At 38.0% G+C, this 26,053-nt stretch overlaps 1 protein-coding gene across 1 annotated transcript in view; it reads left to right on the forward strand.

Annotated features, from left to right (window-relative positions):
• Window positions 1-26,053, forward strand: part of MMS22L (MMS22-like, DNA repair protein) — an 89,461-nt gene that overhangs the window by 21,519 nt on the left and 41,889 nt on the right. The window contains exons 11-14 of the mRNA XM_010006326.1: window positions 3,220-3,282; window positions 10,884-11,003; window positions 11,428-11,654; window positions 13,965-14,480. Of these exons, the coding sequence (XP_010004628.1) occupies window positions 3,220-3,282; window positions 10,884-11,003; window positions 11,428-11,654; window positions 13,965-14,480 (926 nt within the window). The remainder of the gene's footprint in view (window positions 1-3,219; window positions 3,283-10,883; window positions 11,004-11,427; window positions 11,655-13,964; window positions 14,481-26,053) is intronic.

Raw genomic sequence — 26,053 nt, forward strand, 5'->3', positions numbered from 1 at the left:
CTGCATGGCCTTGAGGTTATTATGAAAGCTTTTAAAATTCTAAATAGGTTTCAGGCTTGCTTCTTTTATTTTTTTTCTCCTTTAGCTCATGTAACATAATTTCAAATATGCAATGATTTGTATGTATTGAATATTTATTTCATGCACATTAAACAATTTTTTTTAACTAGAAAATTTTGGCCAGGTTTTCTAGACTCTCTGCTATGAGTCATGTACATTCAGGTCCCACTTCACTCTTCTGAAAATTAGGATTGGTACATTTAAGAACCAAATGGGACCTGATGAGAAAATGTGCTGTTTCTGAACATTGCAGGGGTCTATTTCATTATACTGTGGGCTAGGGAAATGTAGGCAGAGTTACTTGAGGCTAAGAATTCTTGCCTTTGAATAGAATAATCTGAAATAACTGTGTGGCAAGATATGCAAACATGGACTTCCAGCTGAGAAGCCTAGTATGGCTCTTTCAGGTAGCCAGTTAGTCTCTGCAAAAGTTTCTCCCTGAGAACCCAGACAGTCTCAGCTCAAAGCTTTGGTTTTAGCAGCACGTTTATGCACTGTAAGGTCTTCAGGTTCTGTTCATTTTAGGACTCTTTAGAGGTGGAGAGAGGAGCCAGCTAGTTTGGAGTAAGAAGTGTATATCCTACTTACTCTCTGACAAAGATGGATTGTGAACAGTTGCCAGGCCATATTGCCAGTGTAACAAGGAATACTGTTAGGAAGTAAATTTAGTGCTATTTGGATGAAACAAGTCTGTTTAAAGTTAGAGACAATTGAGACTCAAAAAAGAGTGCAGCAGGTCATTGGTGTAATTCTTTCCTGAGTTTAGGCTGAATCTGGGTGCGCTCCTGTAGTCAATTCCATTTGTTGTCAGGAGTTTGCCCTAGATTACTCCAGGATCTTGTAAGCTGATCTGCATAGTGCAGCTGAGGTGGAACTTTGGCAATTAACACCTTTTGTATAAATCGTGTGTCCTTGTGGGAGTGCTAAACACGTTCTGAGCAGGCTGAGCCAGACATTCAGATGCCTCATAGCCACTTAGCAGAACTTTCTCAGTATCTACACCTCTCCTGGCATCTGCAGTAGGACCATGCCAGTGTTCAGGTATTCAAATACCATCAAGCTCCAAATACTGAAGTAAAAATAAAGATCTGCCGTACTAGCCAGAACTGTCTGGGAATGCTGATTGTGCACTTCCGGGGTCCTACTCCTTGTTGAAGTGCTGCCTTTACTCTCTGGCCACTTGTTTTAGTGGGCTCTTTCTGACAGGATGCTGGCTCTTGGTTCATGATCATAGAATCACAGAATGGTAGGGGTTGGAAGGGACCTCTAGAGATCAGCAAGTCCAACCGCCCTGCCAGAGCTGAACCACCTAGGGCAGGCCACACAGGAACGAATTCAGGCAGGTTTGGAAAGTCTCCAGAGAAGGAGACTCCACAACCTCTCTAGGCAGCTTGTTCCAGTGCTCCATCACCCACAGAGTAATGAAGTTTCTCTCCATGTTGAGATGGAACTTCCTTTATTCTAGCTTATACCCATTGTTCCTTGTCCTATTGCTGGGCACTACCAAAAAGAGACTGACCCCTTCCTCTTGACATCCACCCCTCAGATGTAAAGGCTCTGGCCTCAAAAATAGCTTAAGAAGTCCTGTTTGCCACCCTAGGCATATGTCCTCTGCTGTTCTGGCACAATTATTTGTGTGCCTATTTTAAGACCTAGGTCATTCCCTCTTCTCTTTCTCATTATTTCTTTCTCTCCTAAAGCTCAGGGTCAGTTCACTGATCTGGTTCACATTGTGTGCCACAGACAGAAGTACCAGGACAACCCAGCAATGGCATGCTGCAGCTGAGAGGGCAGGAAGAGCAGCTGGCTGGTTGAGAAGGAAGCAGTGGCTACTCCTTAATTGATACTGCTCAAGTTCCTGAATCGTGAAATCACAGCTTTAGTGTAACTTTCTGCAGATCTGTCCTTTCATTCATATTTGTTCCATAAACAGTATACATTGGCAATCTTTCAGAATTCTCTTTCTCTCATTGTGCAAAAAAAGTAAAGCCACCAAGTGACTCAAACTGAGTTACATACGTATTAACACCTCTTTTTAAAGTGCATATTTTTAAAGACTTCATCTTCAGAAGTCTCTCAGTACATTTTGGGGTTCTGTGTTGAACTGTCACCAAGTCACAGTATTTAGCAGAGGAGGATGGGGCATGATGGTGTTGCAGTTGGAAAGTAGTTATATTTAACTTATCAAAGCATAAGATGCTCTTTATTGTATGCTCTATAGAGACATTAAAGGACAGATGGTCTGCAGGATAATTTACAAGCATTAACAGTTGTGATAGTGAAGGGAATGAGTAAGGCAGGACAATAGTGAAAGTACTATCTTCACACATCTAGTTATCTGCACAAGCTAGATACATAGCTGAGTGGAAGAGGTGATTTTTGGACCTCCTGGAATGGTAAGTGTATTGACTTGGTTGCCTTTTATTTTTTTCCTTGGAAATAGCCTTAGTTACAAAACATTCTACCTGTTTCTTTCCCAATTTGCCTAAATATAATTTTTTCTCATCTTTTTTAATATACTTTGCCATGCAACTCCTTTACTTCACTAGCATGGTCTAGTTGATTCAGATGGATATGCATCTGTCTTCCAAAGCTGAGGAATATTAATTATGTGCCATATTTTACCTACCCTGTGTTTTTCCCTATCTATATAGGCCATTACTGTCTGGCCAACTTCTTACCCAATTGGCCAGAACAATCCATAATGTTTGGCTTGGGAAAAATGAGTTAGAACTGTTTTTTTCATTGAAAAGATAAAAGACAAGAAAAGATGAGCTTTTACCTTTTCCTCCTTATCCCTCATATCTTTCTTTTTACAGATCATTAAAAAGAAGAAAGTGTGAGAGACAACTGCTTGTACAAATAAAAAATGCCTCAATGTTTTGTTTCTTTACTAAAAGTGAAGGTTGGGATTACAAATGAGTCACTTAAACCTGTTGAAATCAGTATGCTTTATTTTTGGCTCTTTATTTGTTTTGAGGTCTAATTTTTAGGACAAATCAATAACACTCATAAAAGGAAAAAAAAACAAAAACCTGTTTTCAGTCATGACGCAAAATAGTTCTGAAAATCTCTTGCCTGCTTATTTTCATGTTATTACAAAATGATTCCTGTGAGGAATACAAATGCTATTTCATGCTAATACTCGTTATTTTTCAGAAACAGAAGGAATCCAATTGGAAATTTGTGGAAGAACTCCTTAAAAAATCCACTGATGCTCAAGTAAGTGTGTAAAGAAAGAAATAATGAACACAGAAAATGTGAGGGATGCCTTCAGGAAAGTAATGTGCATGAAACAAAGTCCCACTAACAAGTATATTTTTGGAATTCTAGTGTTTTTACCACAGGTAAATGAACATCCTTGATGTAGCTGAACTATGGCAGTTTGCAGTTCCCTCCTTGTTAGCTTTAAAGTGGTTGTGCTTGATGCTAAATTGTCAGATAAAGGAAAAAGATAATTATCCTGGAAGGGTAGGTATATGTCTACTCAGACAAGATGTATTCAGAGTAAGAGCTGGATGCTTAGAAAATGTAAACCAGATACCAAATGTAAGGATATCAAGTTGAGGGGACATGATGAGGGAGATAGCCAGTTGCATTGAAAATTCAGCTATATCCTCATCACAGCAGGAAGGTGACTTGTGTTGCTGAGCAATTTGTCTTACAGGCTTGAATCAAACTCTTACTGATAAGGTTCTAGTTTCTGAGCACTCATTTCATACCTTATCATTTTTCTTTCTGCAGAACTGTTAATGCAATGCTTCATGGCCCAGAGGTCAGAACTGACCTCCTTTTAAAATGCTTTAAAATATGCTGTTCATCACATTTTTAAATATGCTACATTGCAGCTGTATAAATTTGTTCTGAAGTTGTATAGTACAAATTACAAATGCTGTATCAGCAACACCTATAAAAATAATGTCTTTAATTTGTGTATGCTTAAAATGAGAAGAAATGTATATTTTTTTATTTGGTCTTAAATGAAATTAAAAAAAACCACAACTGTGAAGTTCTGTTGTTGAAAGCAGAAGAGGATTCAGTTCTTTTTTGTTATTGCTGTCTTTCTCAGGCTGTAGCAACAACTGTGGGTGAAGCTGAAGTATGAAACAATACAAGTTAGAATCATAGAATCATAGAATGTGTGGGGTTGAAAGTGACCTGTAAAGGTCATCTAGTCCAGCCTCCCTGCAGTGCACAGGGACCTTTTTGACTAGACCAGGTTGCTCTGAGCGTGAAGCCTGACCTTGAATGTGTCCAGGGATGGGGTCTCCACCAGCTCTCTGGGCAACCTGTTCCACTGCTTCACCACCCTTACTGTAAAGAACTTCTTCCTAATGTCTAATCTGCATCTACCCTGCTCTAGTTTAAGACCCTTGCCCCTCATCCTATCATTACACACCCTTGTAAACAGCCCCTCCTCAGCTCTCCTGTAGCCCCTTCAGGCACTTGAAGGCTGCTATGAGGTCCCCCTCAAGCCTTCTCCTCTCCAGGCTGAACAACCCCCCCAACTCTCTCAGCCTGTCTTCATAGCAGAGCTGCTCCAGCCCTTGGATCTTTTTTGTGGCCCTTCTCTGGACCTGTTCCAACAGGTCCATGTCCCTCTTTGCGTTGGAGACTCCAGAGCTGGACATAGTTCTCCAGGTGGAGTCTTATGAGAGTGGAGTAGAGTTATAATTGGAGTTTTTACAAAAAGGTATTTTGTAGTTGTTAGAATAGTTGGAACAACATATAGATATCAAAAAGTTGAAAAATTATGTTAATCATTGTTGCAAGCCGGTACTGTGGGGAAGAGAAGAACAGTTTCCCACAATCATAAACTCTGTCATTTGTTTATGTAGTCTTTAATCTTAAAATGTTAACTCTGAATGATTTCACATTATGTAACTGGATGCACACACTGCATATACATTAAAACTAGAATGGTGACAAAACTTACTGGATGCTTATGATTCTGTGAGAGAAACTGGAGAGATTTAGATAAGAGGCATAAACATGTGAGTAGCTTATTAACCACCTTCCTGTGTTGCATCTTCTGTTATGTCAACAATCTGAGAAACAGTAAGATGACACTTGCAGTTATGTTTTTCTTCAAAATACTATTTTTTGGTGAATTTTTATTATTTTGAGGAAAGATTACTCTGAAGTTGAATATACATAAAATATACAGCTTTTTGATTATTCTGATAAACAAGTATTGAATTATAGACAGTTTAGAAAGGCAGCCAGGTGGCCAGGTTTAGAAGATTTGAATAATGAGTCAGTCATGACACAGTAGTATGAGGCAAGTATCTGTTTTGATTTCTAAAGGCAACCACTGTTGGAATTAAAACAAACCTCCATTTGCCAAGGATTTGTTTGCAACTATTAGAAGCCAAAGAAGCTGTCTTAATTTGTTTCCCTTTTTTCCTATTTTTTCACTATTTTTGCTTACATTATGGAATTAGCTGCTTGTAGGATAAGCTCACTGAAGGGCATTAGTCCCTGTATGTGCATGAGTGAGTGCATGTAGGTACTTTTATTACAAAATGCACCCCACTTCCCATCCCTCCTCACCAGCCTTCTTGATGGTGTCTAGGAAGGAATCTTTCTTTTACCAGTAGACATGTCCGTCTCCTCTGATGTTCTGTCAGCTTCATGTGGCCACTGTTTATCTTAGCCTTTTGTATCTCTGAATATATGCTGAGCATGTATTTTTTAGAAGAGAAAATGTAGGAATGAGAAGCACAATGAGATCAGTAAGTCAAAAATGAAATGGAACACAGAGAAGCAGGAAAAAGCAAAATGGAGAATAGGGCTCTTTGAATGAACAACAGGAAAGTACTGATGATACTGCCCAGTAACACTTGGCTTGAATTTGTTTGCAAACCCTATCTGAGCCATCCTTTTCAGCATATACCCTCTGTTATTTGTACTAGAGATGCACTGTTACAGCTGTGCAAAATAAGGTGGAGGAAATGATAGTGTCAAATCACTCATTTGCAAGAGAGGGCAGGGATTGCTGGTTAGAAACTTCATCTTTAAATATAGAGCATCTTAAAAACTAATAATATTTAGGATACAGTATGTCCTTCAACCTCATAATCCACTTGGGCTCCCTGACATCAAAAGCCTGTTGATTATACATGTTCAGAAAGACAATGGGAATATACAAAGGATAGGGGGAAATGGAGAGGAAATCAAGTATGCGTAGCTTTGTGTGTTCAAAAGCATATGGAGAAAGGTACAGATCATACATTTGTAAAGTAAAAATTATAATTTATCTCCTAACAGTAACTGTTAATTTCTCTTCATGTGAACTTCAATTTCTATGTTGCGAAAAGATGATTTAATAGGCGCTGTTGTGGACATGGATTTTGAGGGTAAGGAAACATCATCAAATTAAAGAAAAGGATGTTCATCTTTGGTGAATCAGCAGAAGCTGGATTTAGCTTTAACATCCTTAGGACAGCTAAGTGTTGGGATGCAAAAATTACAAACCGGTGTTAAACCCACAGCATTTTGGTAGTTTCAGTAAAACAGTTTAGTGACCACCAGCACAGAGAGGTCAGCACTCATGCAGGCAGCAGAGTCTGAACCTCCTTCATCCAGCATATGCCCGATTTTTGAGGGTGATAAAGACTTTCTGAGTTAGGTATCCCATGTCCAGCTGAAGGTGGCAGAGGGGTATTACAGTGCCCTGTCTTCAGGTAGGAACTTCTGTATATAGTCAGCCTACTTCTGAGAAAGGAAAAGATGTGAAAGTGCTGTTCAGGTTAGGAGACAAATGGAGGTGGGAAGCAAAAATCTTCTATTTGTGAGCTATAAATAAAGATAGGAGCAATACTGGATACCTGGGCAAGTGCAGTGTTTGCTTCTTTAGATATATCCTTTCAGCTTCAAACAGTTGACAGACTGATGAGTTTTTCAGCCAGAAACTGTTTGCTTTTTTATAATTCTTGATGGATGGAGACAATTGGTTATATGAAAGATCTCCCATCTGTATCACAAAAAAGAGCATTTATAGAGAAACTAGTTACATGAAGTATTCCCTACTTCTGTTGAAATTTTGATTTTTGTTGCAGGGCTAATGACAAAAGTAGAGCTGGTTTACAATTCTATTTGTACTACAAAATGAAAATTGTTGTACTAGGAATATTACCATAGCTTATGTACTAGGCAAGATCAAACTGACTAAATTTATGATTGTCAGTATAAGATGAAGTTGTGTTTACAAAGTTTTACAAAGAATCAAAAGCTTTTTTATTTCTAAAAACAAATAGTCTGTCTTATTAGCTGCCACTCATTTTAGAATAAATGTTTCATGTGGTTTCATTTCTGCCCAGTTTCCTTATACCTTTGCTATATGTTTTGTTTAATTCTTCTCTAAAAGAGATACAGAAGTATTTGTTGGAGTTCTAGGAAACCAATTTTGTTATTACAGTGGGAGGTCATAAGAGAAAAATATTGTGTTTAGATAGTCCTATCATTTTGATAGTAGCTGGTGTTTGTCCCTTCTGCAATAAATTAAAAGCTGACTGCCTCAAGAGTTCTGATAGTATTTCCAGCAGAGCAAGAAGACCGTGTTAAGCAAAAGAGCAATGAGAGAATCCATTAATCCCAGGGATGTTTCAAGTCTGGAGAACTCTTTCATATTAAATTTGAGATAAAGCCTTCACTACTATCTCGGTTTTGGAAACTGTTCTAAAACCATTGTTGGACAGATAAATAATGGTTGAAATGGAAGCTGCTCACAATACCATGTTTGTTGTTGAATTGATTGAAATGAAGCAGTCATTGTTTGTTTAGAATTAGATTCTAAACATAATCCTATGCACAAATTAGAGTTTTAAGACTGAACATTTTCTTTTTATAAAAGGATGTGTGTTTTGGTTTGTGTTTTGTTTGTGGTTATTTTTACATCTTTTGTAATTGAGTAGCTCTCTCCAGAGAAATAGATCTGTTCAGCTGCAGGTTTTTTGTTTTCTATCAAGACCCTTGCTTTTATTCATTAAAAGAAAAGCAGCTGTTGAAAGTGGCTGCAGTTCTGTCCCTGTTTTTTGTATAAGACTGCTATTTTGGAATCACTACTGATGTAATAGTAACAGTTTAGTTGTATATAAAAACAGTACTTGAGAACCACCTTTCATTTGTAGGTATTTTTATTTCATTTTGATTATTATTCTGTACATCTTTTAATGAGTCTCTCTTGCAGATTTTTTTTTTGTATTTCAGTTGGTTTTTTGTATGTTACTGTGTAGTAGGTCTTGAATATACAATTTTTCTATGACAACTGAAAATGCCTTTTCAATTTTCAAGTTGTTTTAGAAACACACCAATTAAGAAGCCATATGCCCTACATTAGTTGCTCGAGAGAGGATGTTGTGATTTAGACAGTTGTTCTATCACCTGACCCCACTTGAGAAGGGGAATAAGGAAAAGGAAGGGAGACCCTGGATTGAAATGAAAACATATTAAATAGAATAACAATGAGCTAATATTAACCCCACTACTAATATGAGATACAAAGTTATACTCTGCTCCATACCATAACGGTGAGCTGTGAGCTTCTATCAGTGAAGGCCAAATGCCCACAACAGCTCTGGTGAGAACACAGTCATCACAGCAAGCAGAAGAATAGGCCTCATGTGTGGGATGACCAACAAGACAGGCAGGACCCTCTTGGGAAAGCAGCCATGGTAGAAGGAAAAACCATCTGTGGGAGTTGACCTCTTCCATCAGATGAATAATGATGGGACCAGAGGAAATGGCCTAAAGTTGCACCAGGGAAGGTTTAGATTGGATATTAGAAAGAATTTCTTTACTGAAAGAGTGATGAGACTGTGGAACAGGCTGGCCAGGGAGGGGATGGAGTCACCGTCCCTGGAAGTATTTAAGAGAAATATAGATATAGTGCTTAGCAGCATGATTTAAGCACTGGTTGGGTACATTAGGTTATGGTAGGGGGATTTAGGTTATGGTTGGACTAGATGATCTTCTGTGATGATTCTGTCCAGGGTTAGGACAGAAGGGTTAAGGGTCAAGGTTTAAGGGTCTAGGCATAAGTGTCTAGATCAAATGGTCTAGGGGTAGGGGTCTAGGATAAGGGTCTACTATTACAGGTCTATGGTTAAGCGTTGAGGGTAAATTATATAGCTGATGTAGTGCTGTTAGGTCATAGGCTGGACATGATGATCTCAAAGGTCTTTTCCAGCCTTGGTGATTCTGTGATACCTGCAAACTTCCCAATACTTAGTGAGGGTGATGTTTATGGTATGGAACACTTCTGTTGGCCAGCTTGGGTCAGCTGCCCTGGGCTTTGCCCTTCCTAGCCCACTGCAACCTGCATGGTTCAAAATTACCCTCAACCTTGATCACTGTGGAAAACTGCACACCAATGTTGTGCATAAATGAAAACAAGGAATCTTATCTCTTTTGTTCTCACATAATTTAACTCTGCAGCCTCTCAAAGCAACAGTTTCTCTCAAAAGAAAAATGATTTTGTAATTCTGGTCCAGCAAAACAAGACAGAAGAGAAGGCAGGCATGATTAGAAGTTATTGTAGATGACTGATGTAATAATTTATTGTTCTCATAAACTGTAGTATATAATATTTTCCACATGAATGTATAGCCAGGTTGAGATAAGTTAATGAGTTTTAACTCCTTTGTTTAGCATTGAAAACAGGAAGAAACTCTAAGACATAGTAAGCCATAAGAAGTAGCATTGTGGGTGTGAGCAGAAGTCCTGCTCTTTCAGTGACAGCTACAGTCCTTTCATTAAGAAAGAGTAACAGACAAACAACCCCCTAAACAAACAAACAAAGCCAAAAAAACCCACAACAAATCAAACAACAAAAAAAACCCAAATAAATTAAAAAACCCACAACAAACAAACAAACAAAAAACAAATGAAAAAGAAGCCACCAAACTCCAGCAAAACCAATGATATCTTTTGCCATAACCTGGCATTTTTTGGGTTTGTTTTTTTTGCAGTGTTCAGCAGTTTATTTCCCCGTGATTTCAAGTTGTCTGTGACATTAGTATAGCCATGTTACAGAGATTTGATAAGGGACATGACTGAGGAAGAAAAGACCCTCCTGTTTGGAATACTATGAAGAGAAACTTGAGCCCTCAGTTGCAACTTCCCTCTATATAAGTGGTAAATGAGCTTTCATTTGGACCTACATGAGAGAAGGGTTTAAGCATTCAGCTGACTTGTGTGTGAGGTTCTGCACCATGCAGTCATGTCTCAATAGGCTCACAATGTTGAGTTGGCTGTTACCTTAGTGTGTCTGCAATTCTGTGGACACCTGAAATGTTGCATGATTAGTCCCTACAGGAAAGCTGGAGAGGGGCTTTTATCAGGATTTGTGGTTATAGGATGAGGGGTAATGGTTTTAAACTGGAAGAGGGGAGATTTGGATCAGACATTAGGAAGAAATTAATTACTTTTAGGGTGGTGAGACACTGGAACAGGTTGCCCAGGGAGGTTGTGGGTGCCCCATCCATGGAGTTGTTCAGGGCCAGGTTGGACAGGGCTTTGAGCAACCTGGTCTAGTGGAAGGTGTCCCTGCCCATGCATTGGGGGTTAGAACTAGATGAACTTCTATGTGCCTTCCAACCCAAACCATTCTATGAACTATTATATTGGAGAGATTTCAGGATGCAATTGTCAGCTTTGTTCTTCTAGTTCATTGCTCATATTAGCAGATGCATTTACTCAGCATTATAGTGAAAATAATTTCTCTGCTAGGAAATTATTCTTAATAGTCTGGTAGCATTTGGTTTATGTGTAGACAGGATGATGCTCCCCTCCTACAATAAACTTTTTATTCCCTTTTCAAGGCTGGTGTGTTAGAGGAACACTTAAGAATGCATCTTCAGTGCTGTCTGACTTTGTGTAATTTCTGGGACTTGAACCTCTCTGTTGTCACCATACTCTGGGATTATTACAGCAAGAACCTGGTAAGTGGATAAATAAAAAATAATGTAGAATGTACACATGTACAGTCCTCAGTTTTTAGCAATGAAAAATTAACACTGATTCTCCGCTAGCCAAGTGGAATTGCTAGACTTTTGTAAAACTGACAAGTCTATGGAAGTATCCCTAAACTTTCTATATTTATTTAAGAAATAATGTTTAAAGATATGTTATGGCCTATTACATTATGGCACAATATAATTAATTATAATATGTTTTTACTCATATTTTTCATCAGGTCTACTGATTTTAAGATCTTGTAAAACACTTTGCAGGTAGTTACAATGCATTTTTATTTTTTGAGTTGTGGTGCCCTTTTTTCTGTGTGAAGGGTCACGTCTTATCACCTTTGGAATATTAGCATTTATTGTTATTTATAATCTTTTCTGTTTTCGTTTATGCTTTTAGAACAGTTGCTTTACTGTTCCCTGGCTTGGTCTGAAGGGTCTGGCAAGTGTTAGTAAAACTTCCTTGTCAATGCTTGAGTTGGTGAAAAGTTGCTGTTGTGAACAGCAGATCCCTGCCCTTTACGAGTCCAGCAACAGTTACTTCATTTTTCTCAGCATTTTGGCACGGATGATGAAAGCAGAGGCAGAGAACAGTGGTGTGCATCCTTGGAAACAAATTAAAGGAAGGTATGGCTGCTCTTTAGTTTCTCGCATGTTGGACAAAGTCTAGGTAGGCAAGCACAATGCTCATGAGAAAGTAAAGGGGATGAGGGAGCCAGGGTGATTCGTAATTTGAAGAAGGCAGCTGTTCCCTCAAGTTTCTATTGCCAGCTGAGGCAGTGACAGGGTCCAAAACCTGGGTCCAAGAATCACCTTGGCATCCATAGCCTGTTATAATTTATTTTTCTTACAGGCCAGGAATTTGGTACAGTGGCCACCTATGCAGTGGTACAACACTATTGCCAGGCAGGTAACATAATTAAAGCATAGAAATTCTGTTTGAGCTGCATATAAGCCATGTGTTGGCCAAGAACATGCAGGCTGGCTCTTACTAGGCCTGCAATCCCACCTATAGTTCCATTTCCTTTTTCACTGTTTCCAAAATTTCTCACAGTATTTTTTTGGTGAGGGTTTTATTTTTTCATTTAATTTTGAAACATACTAATGAAGAGGCATGGTCAGTCATGATATCAAGAAACCATAAATATAAGTTCTAAATCAAATCCTGATGTTTTATATGTTATTGAATCCTGAACACTTATTACAGTAATTGTACTGATCATTACGGGTGCTAATTTTTAAAATATTTTTTTAATTGGATATAGAATACTTAAAATCAGTTTTGTTTTGGGCTTTTTATTTTGATTTTTAAAAAAATATTTTCAGTACTAATAACATTTTAAGTATAAATAAAATAATTTTGTATTTACATAATAAATATATTAAAAATGCTTGTGTCTTACAAAGCCATGTAGCATGTTTCTTCCAAGAAAAAGGGATTATCTTGGCTATCAGAGCAAATATGTCTAATGTGTATGTACATTTCATGAGTGGTTACAGTCAATAAAGTGCCAGTTTAAAAATTATTACAGCTACACAGAAAGAAGTATGTTGGATGCTGAATCTGTGGCTTTCCTTAGTAATTTTAATTAGCCTACTCTGTTTTTACTGAAAACAAATTATACTTTTTTTTTGTTCCCTTATAACTTGTTACTTTCCCTAATTTAAGAGAGGGAATAATAATAACACAACACACACTGCTTCAGTCTGCTCAACCAGTGTTCATCATTTCTACCTTGAATAAATCAATTACACAAGTAGCAACATTTAACAGCCTACAGCTATGATTTTGGGATGAACTCTGTTTTCAGCAGCTAACCAAGCATTAATTGATGCATGAAGAACTCAAATGCCTGTCAGTAGTAATTTACTACTAAAAAACATTAATTGGATTTGCTGTAGTTTTTGGTGGCTAGATTTGATAACCTCAGCACCACTTCCAACTATTTTTCCAGGTGACAGAATAGAAAAACAGCATTTATGGATGTTAAACTATTGTGTGTGGAACTTACTTTAAATTGAAGGGGAAGGATATACCTATGTTTTTAAACATACAAATCAAAGCTGAGGAAGCCATTTTAATCTGGTTCCTCTCTCGTATGAATAGTGACATTTATTTTAAAGTCCAGATTTCAGCAAAAGTCACAGAAAAGATACCTGTGTGGAAGCTTTCTGCTTTTTGTTAATCCCTTTAAAATTGCAAAGTATCAGTGCTTCTCACCATCAGCTACATAGCACTTGAGCACTGTCATGTGAGCAATAGAGCTCGAAGTTTCTTAACATCTTCCTGCTGTAGAGAGGTTTCTCTCCCAGAAGCTTCAGTTTCCCTGTTTAATCCCAAAGTTGTAGTCCCCAGTCCATACAGTAGGTGTGCAATAGATGTCAGTGCAGACTTTGGTAAAGCATTCTGGAGAAATTGAGCTTTCCATCAGACATTTTCCTCTCTTACTGCACTGATGGTTATGTAGGTAAGCCTCTGATTGCAGCAGCTGTGTGAGTTTAATGTAAGAAGAGAAATCAGTAGCTAAAGGAAGGAAGATCCCTGGTTGTTCTTTGGAATTTTATTTATGTCGCCTGGAAATAATGGCACTTTAGGAAAGACGTTGTACAGGAAATGTTTGCTGTTGTTGAAAGATGACACTTAACATCAAATTACTTCCTTTAATGGCAGCCCATGTGGGCTAAGTTTGATGTCAAGGCATGCTATGGAGGACACCCATCACAGAACAAGTTAAATGGCATGTTTGTTCCAGTAGCCAAATGAGTAAAAGAAGGGAGAGAAAAGAGGATATTCGAAATGTAAAAGTTATTGGAAGAAGAAAACTGTAAACTAAAAGCATAGAAATAAAGTTTTAGTCTATCAAGTAGATAGAAAATTTCATACTTGAAGAAAATAATTCTTGTTTTTTGTTTTTGTTTGGGTTTTTTTTAATGTAGAATTTATTCCAAGTTCCACCGCAAAAGAATGCAGGAGCTGACAGAAGTGGGGCTGCAGAACTTTTTTAACCTGTTCCTCATGCTGGCAGTTGTTGCAGAGACAGAAGATATAGTCAGTCGAGTGTTGGATCTTTTGGATTTCCTGACTCCATCCGCCATCACCATGTCTCAGAGAGCTCTTATCTGGAGAGGTCATTTTGCTTTCCTTTTGATTTATGTTGAGAAGAACATGGACATTAGTGTTCTAGCTGAGAAAGTCTCAAATGCTTTCCGTGAGAAGGCTAAGGCCTTTCTAGTAACCAAAAATGACAATACACAAAAAGAGAAACAAAATCTCTGGATTCTGCTTTCAACCTATATTGATGGTGTTCAAGAAGTGTTTGAGATGAGCAGCTACTTGAGCCTTTCTGAGGAAAAGTTGCTAAATGATGGCTTTACTATGCTACTGCCTGCTTGTCGAGGAGCTGAACTGAGTATGGTCCTAAATTTTCTTCAGGTTGTTCTAGCCAGACTTCGGTAAGTAGGTAAATTGTGGATATAGAATGCCATGTTGATTTTGTGTCTAAGGCTAAACTGTAGTTCATCTTAATTTTTTACTGAAGCAGAGTAACGGGAAAGAGAAATCTCTGGGGGACTGTAAATGATATGGTAAATTTTAAAATCCACCAATACCTCACTGCATTTAGAATGTTTCCTTATTATTTCAGGACATTAGGTTTGACATCCCTGATATTTTGTTATAAATTAGTGGCTCTGTAGAAAGCCATCCAGCTGCTGCTGTTTCAGACAATACCAACGTTCTTTTGGCACAGGAAATTTGAAAATTATTACTAAAGTTAGGGGATTTTGGTGTTTGGGAATTTTTCTCTTTTTTTTTTTTCTTCAGTGCATCCTGTTTTTCAGACCGTTTTGTTTTTTAGACTCTTCATTCTATTTTTTCTCTTTCGCCAAGGTTGCAATCACATAGAACAGTTATGGAAATTTAAATACTTGTCTGGGGTTTGATGAGAAAGAAGGAAATAATTTAACCACTTTCAAGCAATTGTGCTTTGATGTACTAGTTCAGTTTTCAACATCCACAGTGCCCTTCAATAAGCATAGTTTTGTCTACTGATGCCTTTGAGAAGCAGTCCTCCAGTTTGAAGCCCAAACTGCTTTTTTTATAAGATATTAAGAGGCAGCTATTGATCTGCCATTACTTCAAATGTGAGAGACTGAAATATGTGGAAAGAGCTGTGGAAGACTGCATAATAGGAATAGTGAGGCCCATATGCAAGTTCTCGCTTTAACTAGGTTCTTTGTTATTGTCTAGTAGTTTGACTGCAGCTGTCAATAGCTTACACATCCAAAGACAACTGTTTTCCAGGCAGTCTTTTGAAAAAAGATGAAGCATGAAACTAAGTTTAGTTGATTTATTATTTATTATTTCAGTTCAACTGAATGTATTTACTGGAATAAATTGGAGCCTTCAAAAGAGACAGACTTTTTCTCCATTAGATAATACATAACATTTGTTGTGTTGTTTTTTAAGATGGAATAGACAAAAATTTGAGACTGATGAAAATGTTGCCTGTTTCGTAACTTGGCCTTATTTTGAACCTTTCCAGAACTGAAGGTTATGTGGTCCTCTTGTAGCACAGACAGGAAGGCATAGATCATTGCACACTTCTCAAGTTATCTCAGACAAGGTAGAGGGCTGTGTTCGTACCTTTTCTTACAAAAAGCAGACCTGCTGGAATATTTGAATTTCCAGCTCCCTCAAATACTAATTGGTATGAGAGAGATTATTATACCTTTGTTTTAATAGTTCTTTCATTCACCTTCTGTATTTATATATTTAGTTACTGCTACCTGCCTATTTATACCATTTATGGAGAAGCTTATTTCAATAACATTTGTAGCACGCTTTGATCTTCAGGTTGTATGGAACAGGAGAAAGTTACTGGGTTTCTCTCTCACTTTGACAGATTGAAAATAGTCCTCTGTTGCCATACAAGTAAAACAACACTAAGACCACTTTCATGGTTCAGGTGATTTGGATGACTTTGTGCGAACAAAATGTTAAACTATTATGGGCTTAACCATACTGATTAGGCCTGGTCAGTCTGCAAACTTGAGAAAGGACAGAATGGCTCAATGCCATTCTCACTCTTGTTTTTGAAACCCAGGGAGATATCAGATAGGTCTTTCATAACTGTGATTTTTCTGTATGCTGCACTTTAATGATCTTGTAACTATATGACAGGGAATTTACAGGTAGGAAGGAAGTGAGATCACTGATTAAAGAGAGAAGCAGTTCCCTCTAGGCTGTTAGGAAATAATAACTTCATGTGCCACTTTCTGCTAACCACAGATGATGGCTCACAGGAGCATTCTTTATTGCTGATTAAGTAGTAGTATGAAAATACTGACTGGGTTATATTAACTAAATGCCTCAGTATTTAAAGCTTAAAATGTCAAATAGTTTTAGCAATTCACCTTTAACGTATCTTGTTGGATTGCTAGAACTGCATTCTAGGTTTCCCAGTCACTTTTATTTGAGGATACTGTAAAAATTGCAATCTTTCATTTGCAAAGTGAGGTTGTAGCCAAAAGCTCTTCTTTAATTATAGCTATTCATGCTGCTATGGTTAAGGATCTGTCAGCATTTCCATTATAAACCTTTATTTTCAAGGGTTTGTAACACAGCAGCGAAAACTTGCTCTGGGCTAAAATTTGGCATACAAGGTTTTGAAAGTACTCTTGTTTTCTTCTTTTCGTTTTTCTTAAAAGGCATCTGAAAAGAGACCCCCACCTTCACAATTTTTACACTGCTGTGTTTTGAAATAACCCTTTCTGGGTTTTTCTTGTGTTTTTCTTGTCTGCTAGAAAAGTACAGGTAGCTTTTCATTGTTGTATTTGCCTATGCTTAGACAGTTTTACATAACATTTTTTAAACCACTTTCTGTTTTGTTAATCACAATGATTATTTTGGTGTCCATATATTTAAACAGAACTATGACTTGGCAGGAGAAGTAGTTTTTTTTAATTTTTGATATATGGTGAGTGGGTAATTGGAAACAAGACACTACTTGCTGGCACTTCCAAGTAGATCTTTATAGCGAGATTCAGTTTGATGTGTAAGATTATATTTTAATACAGTCTCCTTTTTAAAAACATATGTAAGATAAACAGTAAACAATCAAATTAAAAAGCAAAGCACTTCCTTCTTGTGTTTACTGGGAGTATTCAGCTCATACAAAATTCTTCCCCTAATTTTTTTGTTTTAAGCAATGTTTTAGGATCCTGATTGATTTTTTGGGGAGGGGGGATTTGACAGAACTCTCTGTAAAAATAGACACAGACTCAGAGGAATCTGCCGAGTGCCTGGAAACAGTAGGTTCCAGCGTTGCAATGTTATTCTTAAAATAAGTCCTTGAAACGTATTAAAATGTCTTTGTTGTAATCAGGTGTTGTTCTGACATGAGCCTTCTCTTGTTATCATCATCCTGGCATTTGTGTTTTGGTAGCGTATTAGCACGGCGTTACAGGATTATAAAATGCAAGTAGATGCCCAGGTGTAGAATTACTGCTGTACTCCAGATATCTTTGCCTAGTTTCAGGGAGACTTGCTAGTGATTCCTACAGGAGAAATGAGAAGTACCACAAACCTAATTACATGAAAATAGTATTTTTATTTTTAAAACAGTTATTGTGTATTTGTATTTTGTACTGGATATGAAAAGTTATTGAAAATCTCAGTATGTAAATTACATAAGCCCTACGAGAATATTAATCAGGTAAACCTGTCTCTAATTAAAAGTTACATTAATAATTGGGCCATGGATAACAGCAGAACTGGATGTTTCTATCTGTTAGAGTGAGCCTAGCCTTGAGGTTTAGAGAAATCACGATAGAAATGGATTATCCAGTCAATCTTTGCTATGGAAATGTATAGTCATTTGTAATTCTTTTTTCTGTGTTATACTTGCGATTAAAACAGCCTGTGGGAAGCTTTCCAAGACCAACAGAAGCCTCTCTGCCCCTCTCTGTTACCTTGTAAGTCAGCAGATAAGCTTAGGAGGAGAACAGAAATTGTCCTCCCCCCTCTCTCTTTTTCTTTCCCCTCAGCGGTTTTACTGTTAGTCTTTGTACAAGTATATTCTGACGTTGAACTTCTGAAAACTGTATCCAGAAGAGTCTAGAAGAGCCTGAGTCTACTCTTTCCGTTTGGCACAAAGATTTCCCAGACTTAATAAATGACCATTAGGAAGTCATTCAAAGTTGTTATGAACTGTGTTTACCTGTGTGGAAGAAGGAAATAAGTCCTTCCTTTTTGACTTCATAACATGTATCTTATACTTGTGGAGCAAGCATGGCTTCTTGTGCTACCTTAACTTATGGCTTAAAGTTGGTTTTGGTTTGTTTTGTTTGTTTTGTTTTTTAAAGTTCATCTATTCCATTAATAAAACTGAGGTTTGAATGAGTATAAAGAAAATCTAATCTCTAAATGGTTTAGAACATGGGAAGCAAGCACCGTCTTAGAATAAAGCATATACCTTTGTATTCTGGTCTTCAGGGATGAGTAGCCAGAACTGATATGTTTTGTTTGTGTGTCCTCTGCTTTAAGAGTATTAATATACCAAGGAATTAAAGGAGATACAGTGTGTACTGGAGCTGTGTATCTCTCACTTTGCTTATACAAAGCTGTTGTGTATGTCTAGCAGTGGTTCAGGTTTTCAAGAATATTCACTTCCTTTTCTCACTGTCCATTTTCTTGAATCAGTAGGTGGCCTTTTGAAAGCTGAATAATTAATTAAAATCAATTTCTTTTTGGTATTTAAGATGTAAAAGAGAGCATCTGCTTTAGAAAGGGGACAACAGAGTTGTTGACAGGGCTGGAAGTCATGACCTAAGAGGAGCAGTTGAGGACTAAGGGCTTGTCTAGTTTGGAGAAAAGGAGGCTAAGAGGCAACCTCATTGCTCTCTGCAGCTTCCTGAGGAGGGGAAGTGGAGAGGGAGATGCCGAGTTCTTTCTTCTCCCTGGGATCCAACGATAGGACACATGAGAATGGTTTAGTGCTGTGCCAGGGGAGGTTTAGGCTGGACATTAGGAGGCATTTCCTTACTGAGAGGGCAAACACTGGAACTGGCTTCCTAGAGAAGTGGCCAGTGCCCCAAGCCTGTTGGTGTTGAAGAGGCATTTGGACGATGCCCTTAACAACATTTTTTTTTTTTTTTTTTTTCTGTTCAGCTTTGAATTGGTCAGGCAGTTGGACTAAATGATCATTGCAGGTCCCTTATAACTGAAATAATTCTATTCTATTGTACAATCACTTTAAGAACAAACTGAAACCACAAAAGCTGTCAAAGGACCTTCAAAAGCTGTCAAAGGATTGTTTATGCCCAGACAAAGCCAGTCTTGGTAGTCACCCGAAGCTAAAAAACTCAAGTCTAGTACTGGGACATAAATCATGAAGATACATACAGCTCTGTCCGCTGTGCTACAGACTGAAATGCTTTTCTGTGCTCCATCCATTGTATCCATTTTATCTACCAAAAAATAATACACATAAGCTTTTTGTGGCCTACCTGAGAGCAGTACAATATTTACTGTTGTGAAAAAGTAAATCCACCAAAAAAAAGAGACTAAAATCATATCCAGGTGTACTGAGAACCTGCTGCCTAGGACCCTGGAGTTGTTTTAGAGAAAAATGTGCTCCCTAAAGGACATAAAGCTTAGATTTGTTTTCTGATGGAAGTGTTTCACTTTTGAAAGTGTTTTCCCCAAATTAACTTTCCTCTCACTTTTCCTTCCATTATTCTTCACACAAGGTGTGAGAATGGCTTTTCATATGGAGTATTTTTTTGTTGCAAGTATTAAACAAAGAAATGCTTTTGCCAATAAAACCATTATATACAAGTAACCTTCTAATCTCTTAATTTTGATTGTTTCTTTGTTACTTTACAAGATATATATTTCTTCTCTCTTTAGGATATCTCTTGTCAGATTTAAGGCTTATTTAAAATGAAAAGAAAGCTGAAGCAATTTTCTTTATTCCATTTCAGTCTCCTAAGGCCTATTTCCCCCTGGTGAGCTCATAGCAACAGGGGGGTTTAAGGGAATTCAGCTTTCTGCAAATTAATGTCTCACATCATGAAAATTCAGGACTTTTTTTTCCTATATCTTGAAAAAGTAATACAGTGAGTGCGAGTATTATTTCTTGCCAGCGGGTGGAAGATGAATGATTTTGTCACAGTTTTACTGCTTGATGAGCAGTGTCCTGAGGGTCAGGCTTAAGTCTGTGTCACTATGCTGCTCATTACTCTTGAGCTAAATAAGGGCTGATTGGATCTAAATTGCCTAGCACATGGGCTGCAGATGAGCTCAGTGAGTAGGGGATGACCTGCTATTCAGGCTGGGAGTAACCCCGGTGTGCAAATGCTGCATTAGAACACCGTGGGAGAATGAGAGGCTGCCGACCGCTGCCAGCAAAAGAAATCGAAATGTAAAAACTCTTTGATGCTGCAATGTTAGAATTTGAAATGTAGGAAGTGACAGGTTGATGGTACTTATCAGCTTTGGCTGGATTAGAGGACAGTGTCATCTTGCCTATATAATGACAGAAGAATGAAGCAAGCTCCCAACTACTCGGCAGTGCAGAGCTGCTGCTGTCAGAGTCAATGCTGCCTCCTACTGACAGGCCGCGCAGAAGGATGGAGATAGCTGGCTCAGGAAGGAGTTCTGAGGCTCTTGACCATACCGAAGTGCACTCTGTGCCTCTGCCCATCTATTCCTGTATGTTTCTGGTCTCTTCTCTTAGCAGAGAATCACACATCTGACTGATAAAAGAGTGAACGTACTTTTCAGGACAATAGCAAGCCACTGAAGTCTTCAAGAACAGTTAGACAAGTCATCTCCAGGCAATGAACTCTGGATTCTGCTTCACAGAAAAGATTTCCCATTGTACTCCTCTCTCCACTGCTAGCCCTTGCAAAACGTGGTGATCTCAGGAGAGGAGAATTAATTTGTGTCTGTGTTCCAAAGAAAGCTGGCCTTTAAAGAGGATGAAAAAGCTGAATGAACTTGAAGGAGAATCCTTGTTCTAACTGGACACATAAATATACTTGTCTTGATGGAGGAAAATGAAAATCAAGAAAAGCACCCGCCAGGCGTTGAACACAACACAGATTGTAGTAGTCTGCAGTTTTGAAACATTCACTGGTTCAGTAGAACAAGCTTTGGGTTTTGTTCTCCCCATCTCCATCACTGGTGCTGTGGAAACTGAGTAATAGCTACTACGATGATAAATAGCCACTTGCTTTATTTTTTCCAAATTTGTTTCAGATGCTGTTACTGACAGCTGTAAACTGCCAGCATCAGCTTCCCTTACTGCTGATTTATGGGACTTCCTCATCAGCAAAAGAAATTTGGTGCTCTTTAATGGAAGGGATGAATCTAAATACATTCTCTAATGCTTACTGAGTTTTGTTTTTCTCTTTTCTGGGTATATGCCATTTGATCCTTCTGGAATGCTTTTGCTCATGATGAAATATCTTCTTGGAAGGAAAACAACTTCCAGTTTACTTGTTTCTGGGTATTATTGTAACGCAGAAAAGAGAATAGCAGCCTTACAAGTACAAACAGTTTTACTGTGAAATGGTGGTGTGAGTCTCTGGGAATGAGAGAAAAAAATTTCAGAAACAGTTAATTGGTGTGAGGTTTCAGAGTTACTTCAGTGTTATCTTAGTATTATCAATATTTGATGGTATCAATTCAGAAAACTAACAATGAGGAACTGTTCAGCACAACTAGTTGCAGTAGATAAACATGAGTTTCAGAGTTAGTCTGCATTTTTATGTGGGCAGAAATTATACGGCATTTCTCTGTATTCAAACGGAGAGCAGAATCAGAATTTAAAATTACCTTGGGTTTTTGAAAAATAGTACTTTTTAAAAGTACTGAAATTTGGAATGAGAAATGATACAACAACACACAATGCTTAGCATGGAAGCCATACTGTCCAAGTATGGGGAGGTGTATGTACTATGGGAAAAACAAAGGGGATATCTACATCCAGGGTTGGTTGAAGCCACATAGCTGCTGTAGCTGTTACTCTGTCTGCCCTTGTTTATAGACTTTGCTGCCTGTGCAGCAGGGGTGGCTGCAGGACATTTTGTCCCTGCAGTAGCACAGTTTCTGCTTCACATAGGGAGGGAAACCAAATTATTAATGTAATTTCAAGTGGATTCCCTGGTACCTTAAAAACAGAGTGAAGATAGTGGGTATGGTACTTACATTTTGACCTCTGTTTCATTGATATTTATTTATATTAATTTGTAAGAGCCCAGTAGCTGTAAAAAAACAACAAAACAATTTCTTGAAATCTGATTGATATTTGTCCATTGGCTAACTCTTTAACAGTGTTCTTTCATGCACATGGCCTGTATAGTAGGAAGTAGGACTTAATGTAATTCTGCTTAGGAAAAAATAAATGTGTTTAAATGTCATTGTGGAATGTATTAATAAAATTTCTGCAGGTTAGAGGAGCTGCTGCTTCCGTATTTAACTGTAGTCTGTATGTCAGTTTACAAAACATTTATGAATAAATTGAAAATTGGCAAGAGCCACAGAAGTGAATGATGAGAGTAGGAAGGTTGTGGAAGTTTGACAGAACTGATTTTAGGTAGGAAAGGTTGGAGGAAACATTTTAGAAGTTATCCAGTATGTAACAGGGCATTGCAAGTAACTTCTCCATGCCAGTGAAGAAGGAATTGGCTTAATTTGGGGCAGAAGTTTTTTTGTGTGGTTATTTAGAGTAGGCTTCAATGTCAACACTGTGGTAGGCTGCAAGAGAGCTGAATCAAATTTAATTTTTTACTTTATAGACAATGCATTAGACAAATATTTGCTGGGGGGTAGTCTTTGTAAGCTTACCAGACTGCTGAGATGAACTCCCTGAATGGCTTTCAAGATGCTACCCAGCCCTTCACTTGTGTTTCTGTGATTTGATGTTAAGGAGCACTCGATGCAGCTGGTGATTGATTAGTTAGGATGTTTCCTAACAGTATTCTGTGCTTTTCCTTACTGAACAAAAAATTCAGTGAAATCAGAAGGTAAAGAAACCATAACTGAAACTGTAATTTCCCTTAAATTTTAACTTTGGAAATCTGTAGTTCATTTTGGTTTGTAGTGTCTGCACTCTTCTTAATTTCCTCTATTAGGGAGGGAAAATGTTGAAACTGTTTAATGCTTCTGTATTCTACTAGTTCTTCGGATTTCTACAGTGGGACTGTGGGGCTGGCTCCTGTGTACACAGCACAGCTGGTCTGTGGAAGAGGGTGCTGCATTTTCAGTGGTTTTATGCTCAAGTCTTGAAAGCTGTCAAGCAAACAACTCTGAAAATGCTTTTTTATTCATTTTCTAAAGAAAGCTAATTAATAAAGGGCATGTACGTGTGCATTATCATCTTTTATTTGGCTAGGAGCAAGTAAGTCCCAAGGTGCCATTAATCACCAATGCCCAAATGCTCTAGGTTTCTTTGCAGTGGTGCTAAACAAGAGACAGTGGAAACATGCTTAATGTGAAATAAGCTTGGAATAGTAGGCCACCCTATCCTCCCTAAAAACAAAATGGAAATAGAGCGTACTCTGCAACATGTACATTGTGCATCATCTGATGTTATTGTGGGGGTCCCTTCTTGAAGCAAGTAGAGAAAGGCAGGAACAGTTTGTGGTTTACTTAGTTCTCTGATAAGCTGAAGGTACTGTCCATTATCTTTTTCACAACCAGGAGGCCCTGTTTATCTCTAATATGGGTTAATTAAAGCCTTAGGGCAAGGCTGAGACCCCACCAACGGCTGGAAGATACAGACATAATCAAAGCTGCAGCCCCTCACTGTAGGGAACAGGGAGGTGGGCTTGACGCTGGCTCTGATAACACAGATGTGCTAATTCTTTCTGAAAACACACGAGTGAACATTTTTTTTTTTTTCTGAGATAATTTGGATCACTTATTAATTTCTGGCTGTTCTCAAAGAGTGTCTGAAAGTCTCTGGCTTACTGTGTGTGCTTGCGAATCCACGTGAAGAAACAACAACCTTCTGGTTCTCTCTGTGGTGAGGCAGGGACTCCAGAGGCAGCCACTGCAGCCATTACACACACAGCAGGGACATTCGCTGCAGCCGGGGATTCATGTCATCTGTTATTGAGAGGCAAGAGAAGGGAGGAACAAGCAAGTACATCTGTTCTTGCCAGGCCAGTGAGGTTTTCTTTCATTGCATTTTTGCAGCCTCGTTTTCCTTACAAAAAGTCAACCAGGAGAATAAAAGCAAATATTTTCATTGGCATTCTTTGTTTTCCTGGACGGGAGTATATTGACTAACTATTGGTGATGTGCATTTGAAAATACTGAACTTAATATTCTAGAAATCTGCCTAAAATAGTTCAAAACTGCTAAAGATTTGCTCCCAGAAAATTCCTCTGACACCACATATACAAATTCAAGGATGTCCTACAACAGCTTTATTTGGGGAGATGTTCTGTGTGTACATGTTCAGTGTGTTACCTTTATGTGGAGTTTTGTATCAGGTGCAAAGATGACATTAGGAAGTAAAGCACTGTGATCATCTCTTTAATAATAATTAACTCTAGCACAGCCGTGATTATCTGAATGTCATATGGGGAGTGAATATATTCAGGCAATCAAGGGATTTTACAATGTAATTATGAGACATTGCGGAGATGTGACCCTGTTTAGGGTAACAGGGAGCTGTGGTTAATTGATGTTAGGATAATCAAACTTTTACTGGTTATTATTCTGGAACCCTAGGCTTTGCAAGGTAATGTGTGCTTGTGCTTAGGAAAAAACCAAAACAAAACCCAACCAAATTAAAATATAAGCTTAAAAGAGAATCTTGAGATTATGCTTTAGTTCTTGCATTACCTTGCTGTACTGAATTACTGCTATCATTATAAATGTTGAGAAATAATTTATATTGTCTGGAAATCACCCTCATTGTACATCACAGTGAAAATGAAATGCACCTTGATTCTGAGTGTTTTGCAAAGGTGTGTGTTTTCCTAAGACATCAAAAATGACTAGTTTTTTCTAAGTCACACTCAAAAATTGCAGGTGTGTTTTCCTGCAGCTATGAAATTTTTGTTTTCTTTCTCGAACGAAAACCTTTGATGTGTGTACAGTCTGAGCATTACAGCACAAAACTCGGTTGCTGCAGTCCCCCTTGAGCTTCATTGTCTTCTCCAGGTTTAGAACGTGAAGACATAAAGCAGAATTTCATTTAATTTGAGTTCATTACGAAAGGTTTTCCACTGCTGTGATACTGAACCTCTGGAACTTCTAATAACTCAACCTGCCCTCTGGAAGATTTGAAGATCAAGTATAACATTGCTACTGTCTCTTAGTGAAAGTTTTTCTCTTGCTCTTTTTTTCTTCTCTCTTTTTTTTTCCCCCTCTTCCTTGAAAGACAGTAATTTCTGAAAACTGTTCAGCAATCCTATCTCCATGTAAATTAATACTGTAAATTGTGCTGCTAGTGAGGGTGGAGGGAATAGTAAGAGTGGGTGGGGGGAGAGAAGAATTAAAATAATTCCAATAAATGGTTTAATTTATGCCTCAGCAGTTAAGCATGCTCCTGGTTAACAGAAATACCCTTCAGCTAGACAGGATTTGGGAGGGTTGGAGGGCACTCATTTGCACATAAATAGCCATTAACTGATAAATTCCCAGAGGTCTCCTGTTGCATGCTAGTGGTTCTGACCTACTTAGCTAGCTTAAATTTGTTTTACAGAATTATTATAATTCCATCCTTGGTACTTAAACTTTGTGATTAATGCATGCCTCACAATACAATTAAAGTATAATTACACAGTTTTACAGTTTGCTATCATGGTGTTATTATTATTACAAAGAGCTGGATTTTGCAAATATTAGAAGAATTAGGGTTCTGATACCCATCACGTTGCTGTTATTAAGTGATTATGTTAAATGGGACCCCTTTATGTCTGAAGAATGAAGTGGAGAGAGGGGAATCATTAACTAACACATCAGATGGTTTCTAAATGATTGAGGAAGAGATGTGTGGTGGGGT

Source organism: Chaetura pelagica, unplaced genomic scaffold (genome assembly GCF_000747805.2).
Source record: "Chaetura pelagica isolate M959 unplaced genomic scaffold, ChaPel_1.0 scaffold399, whole genome shotgun sequence".
In the NCBI taxonomy this organism is placed as follows: Eukaryota; Metazoa; Chordata; class Aves; order Apodiformes; family Apodidae; genus Chaetura; species Chaetura pelagica.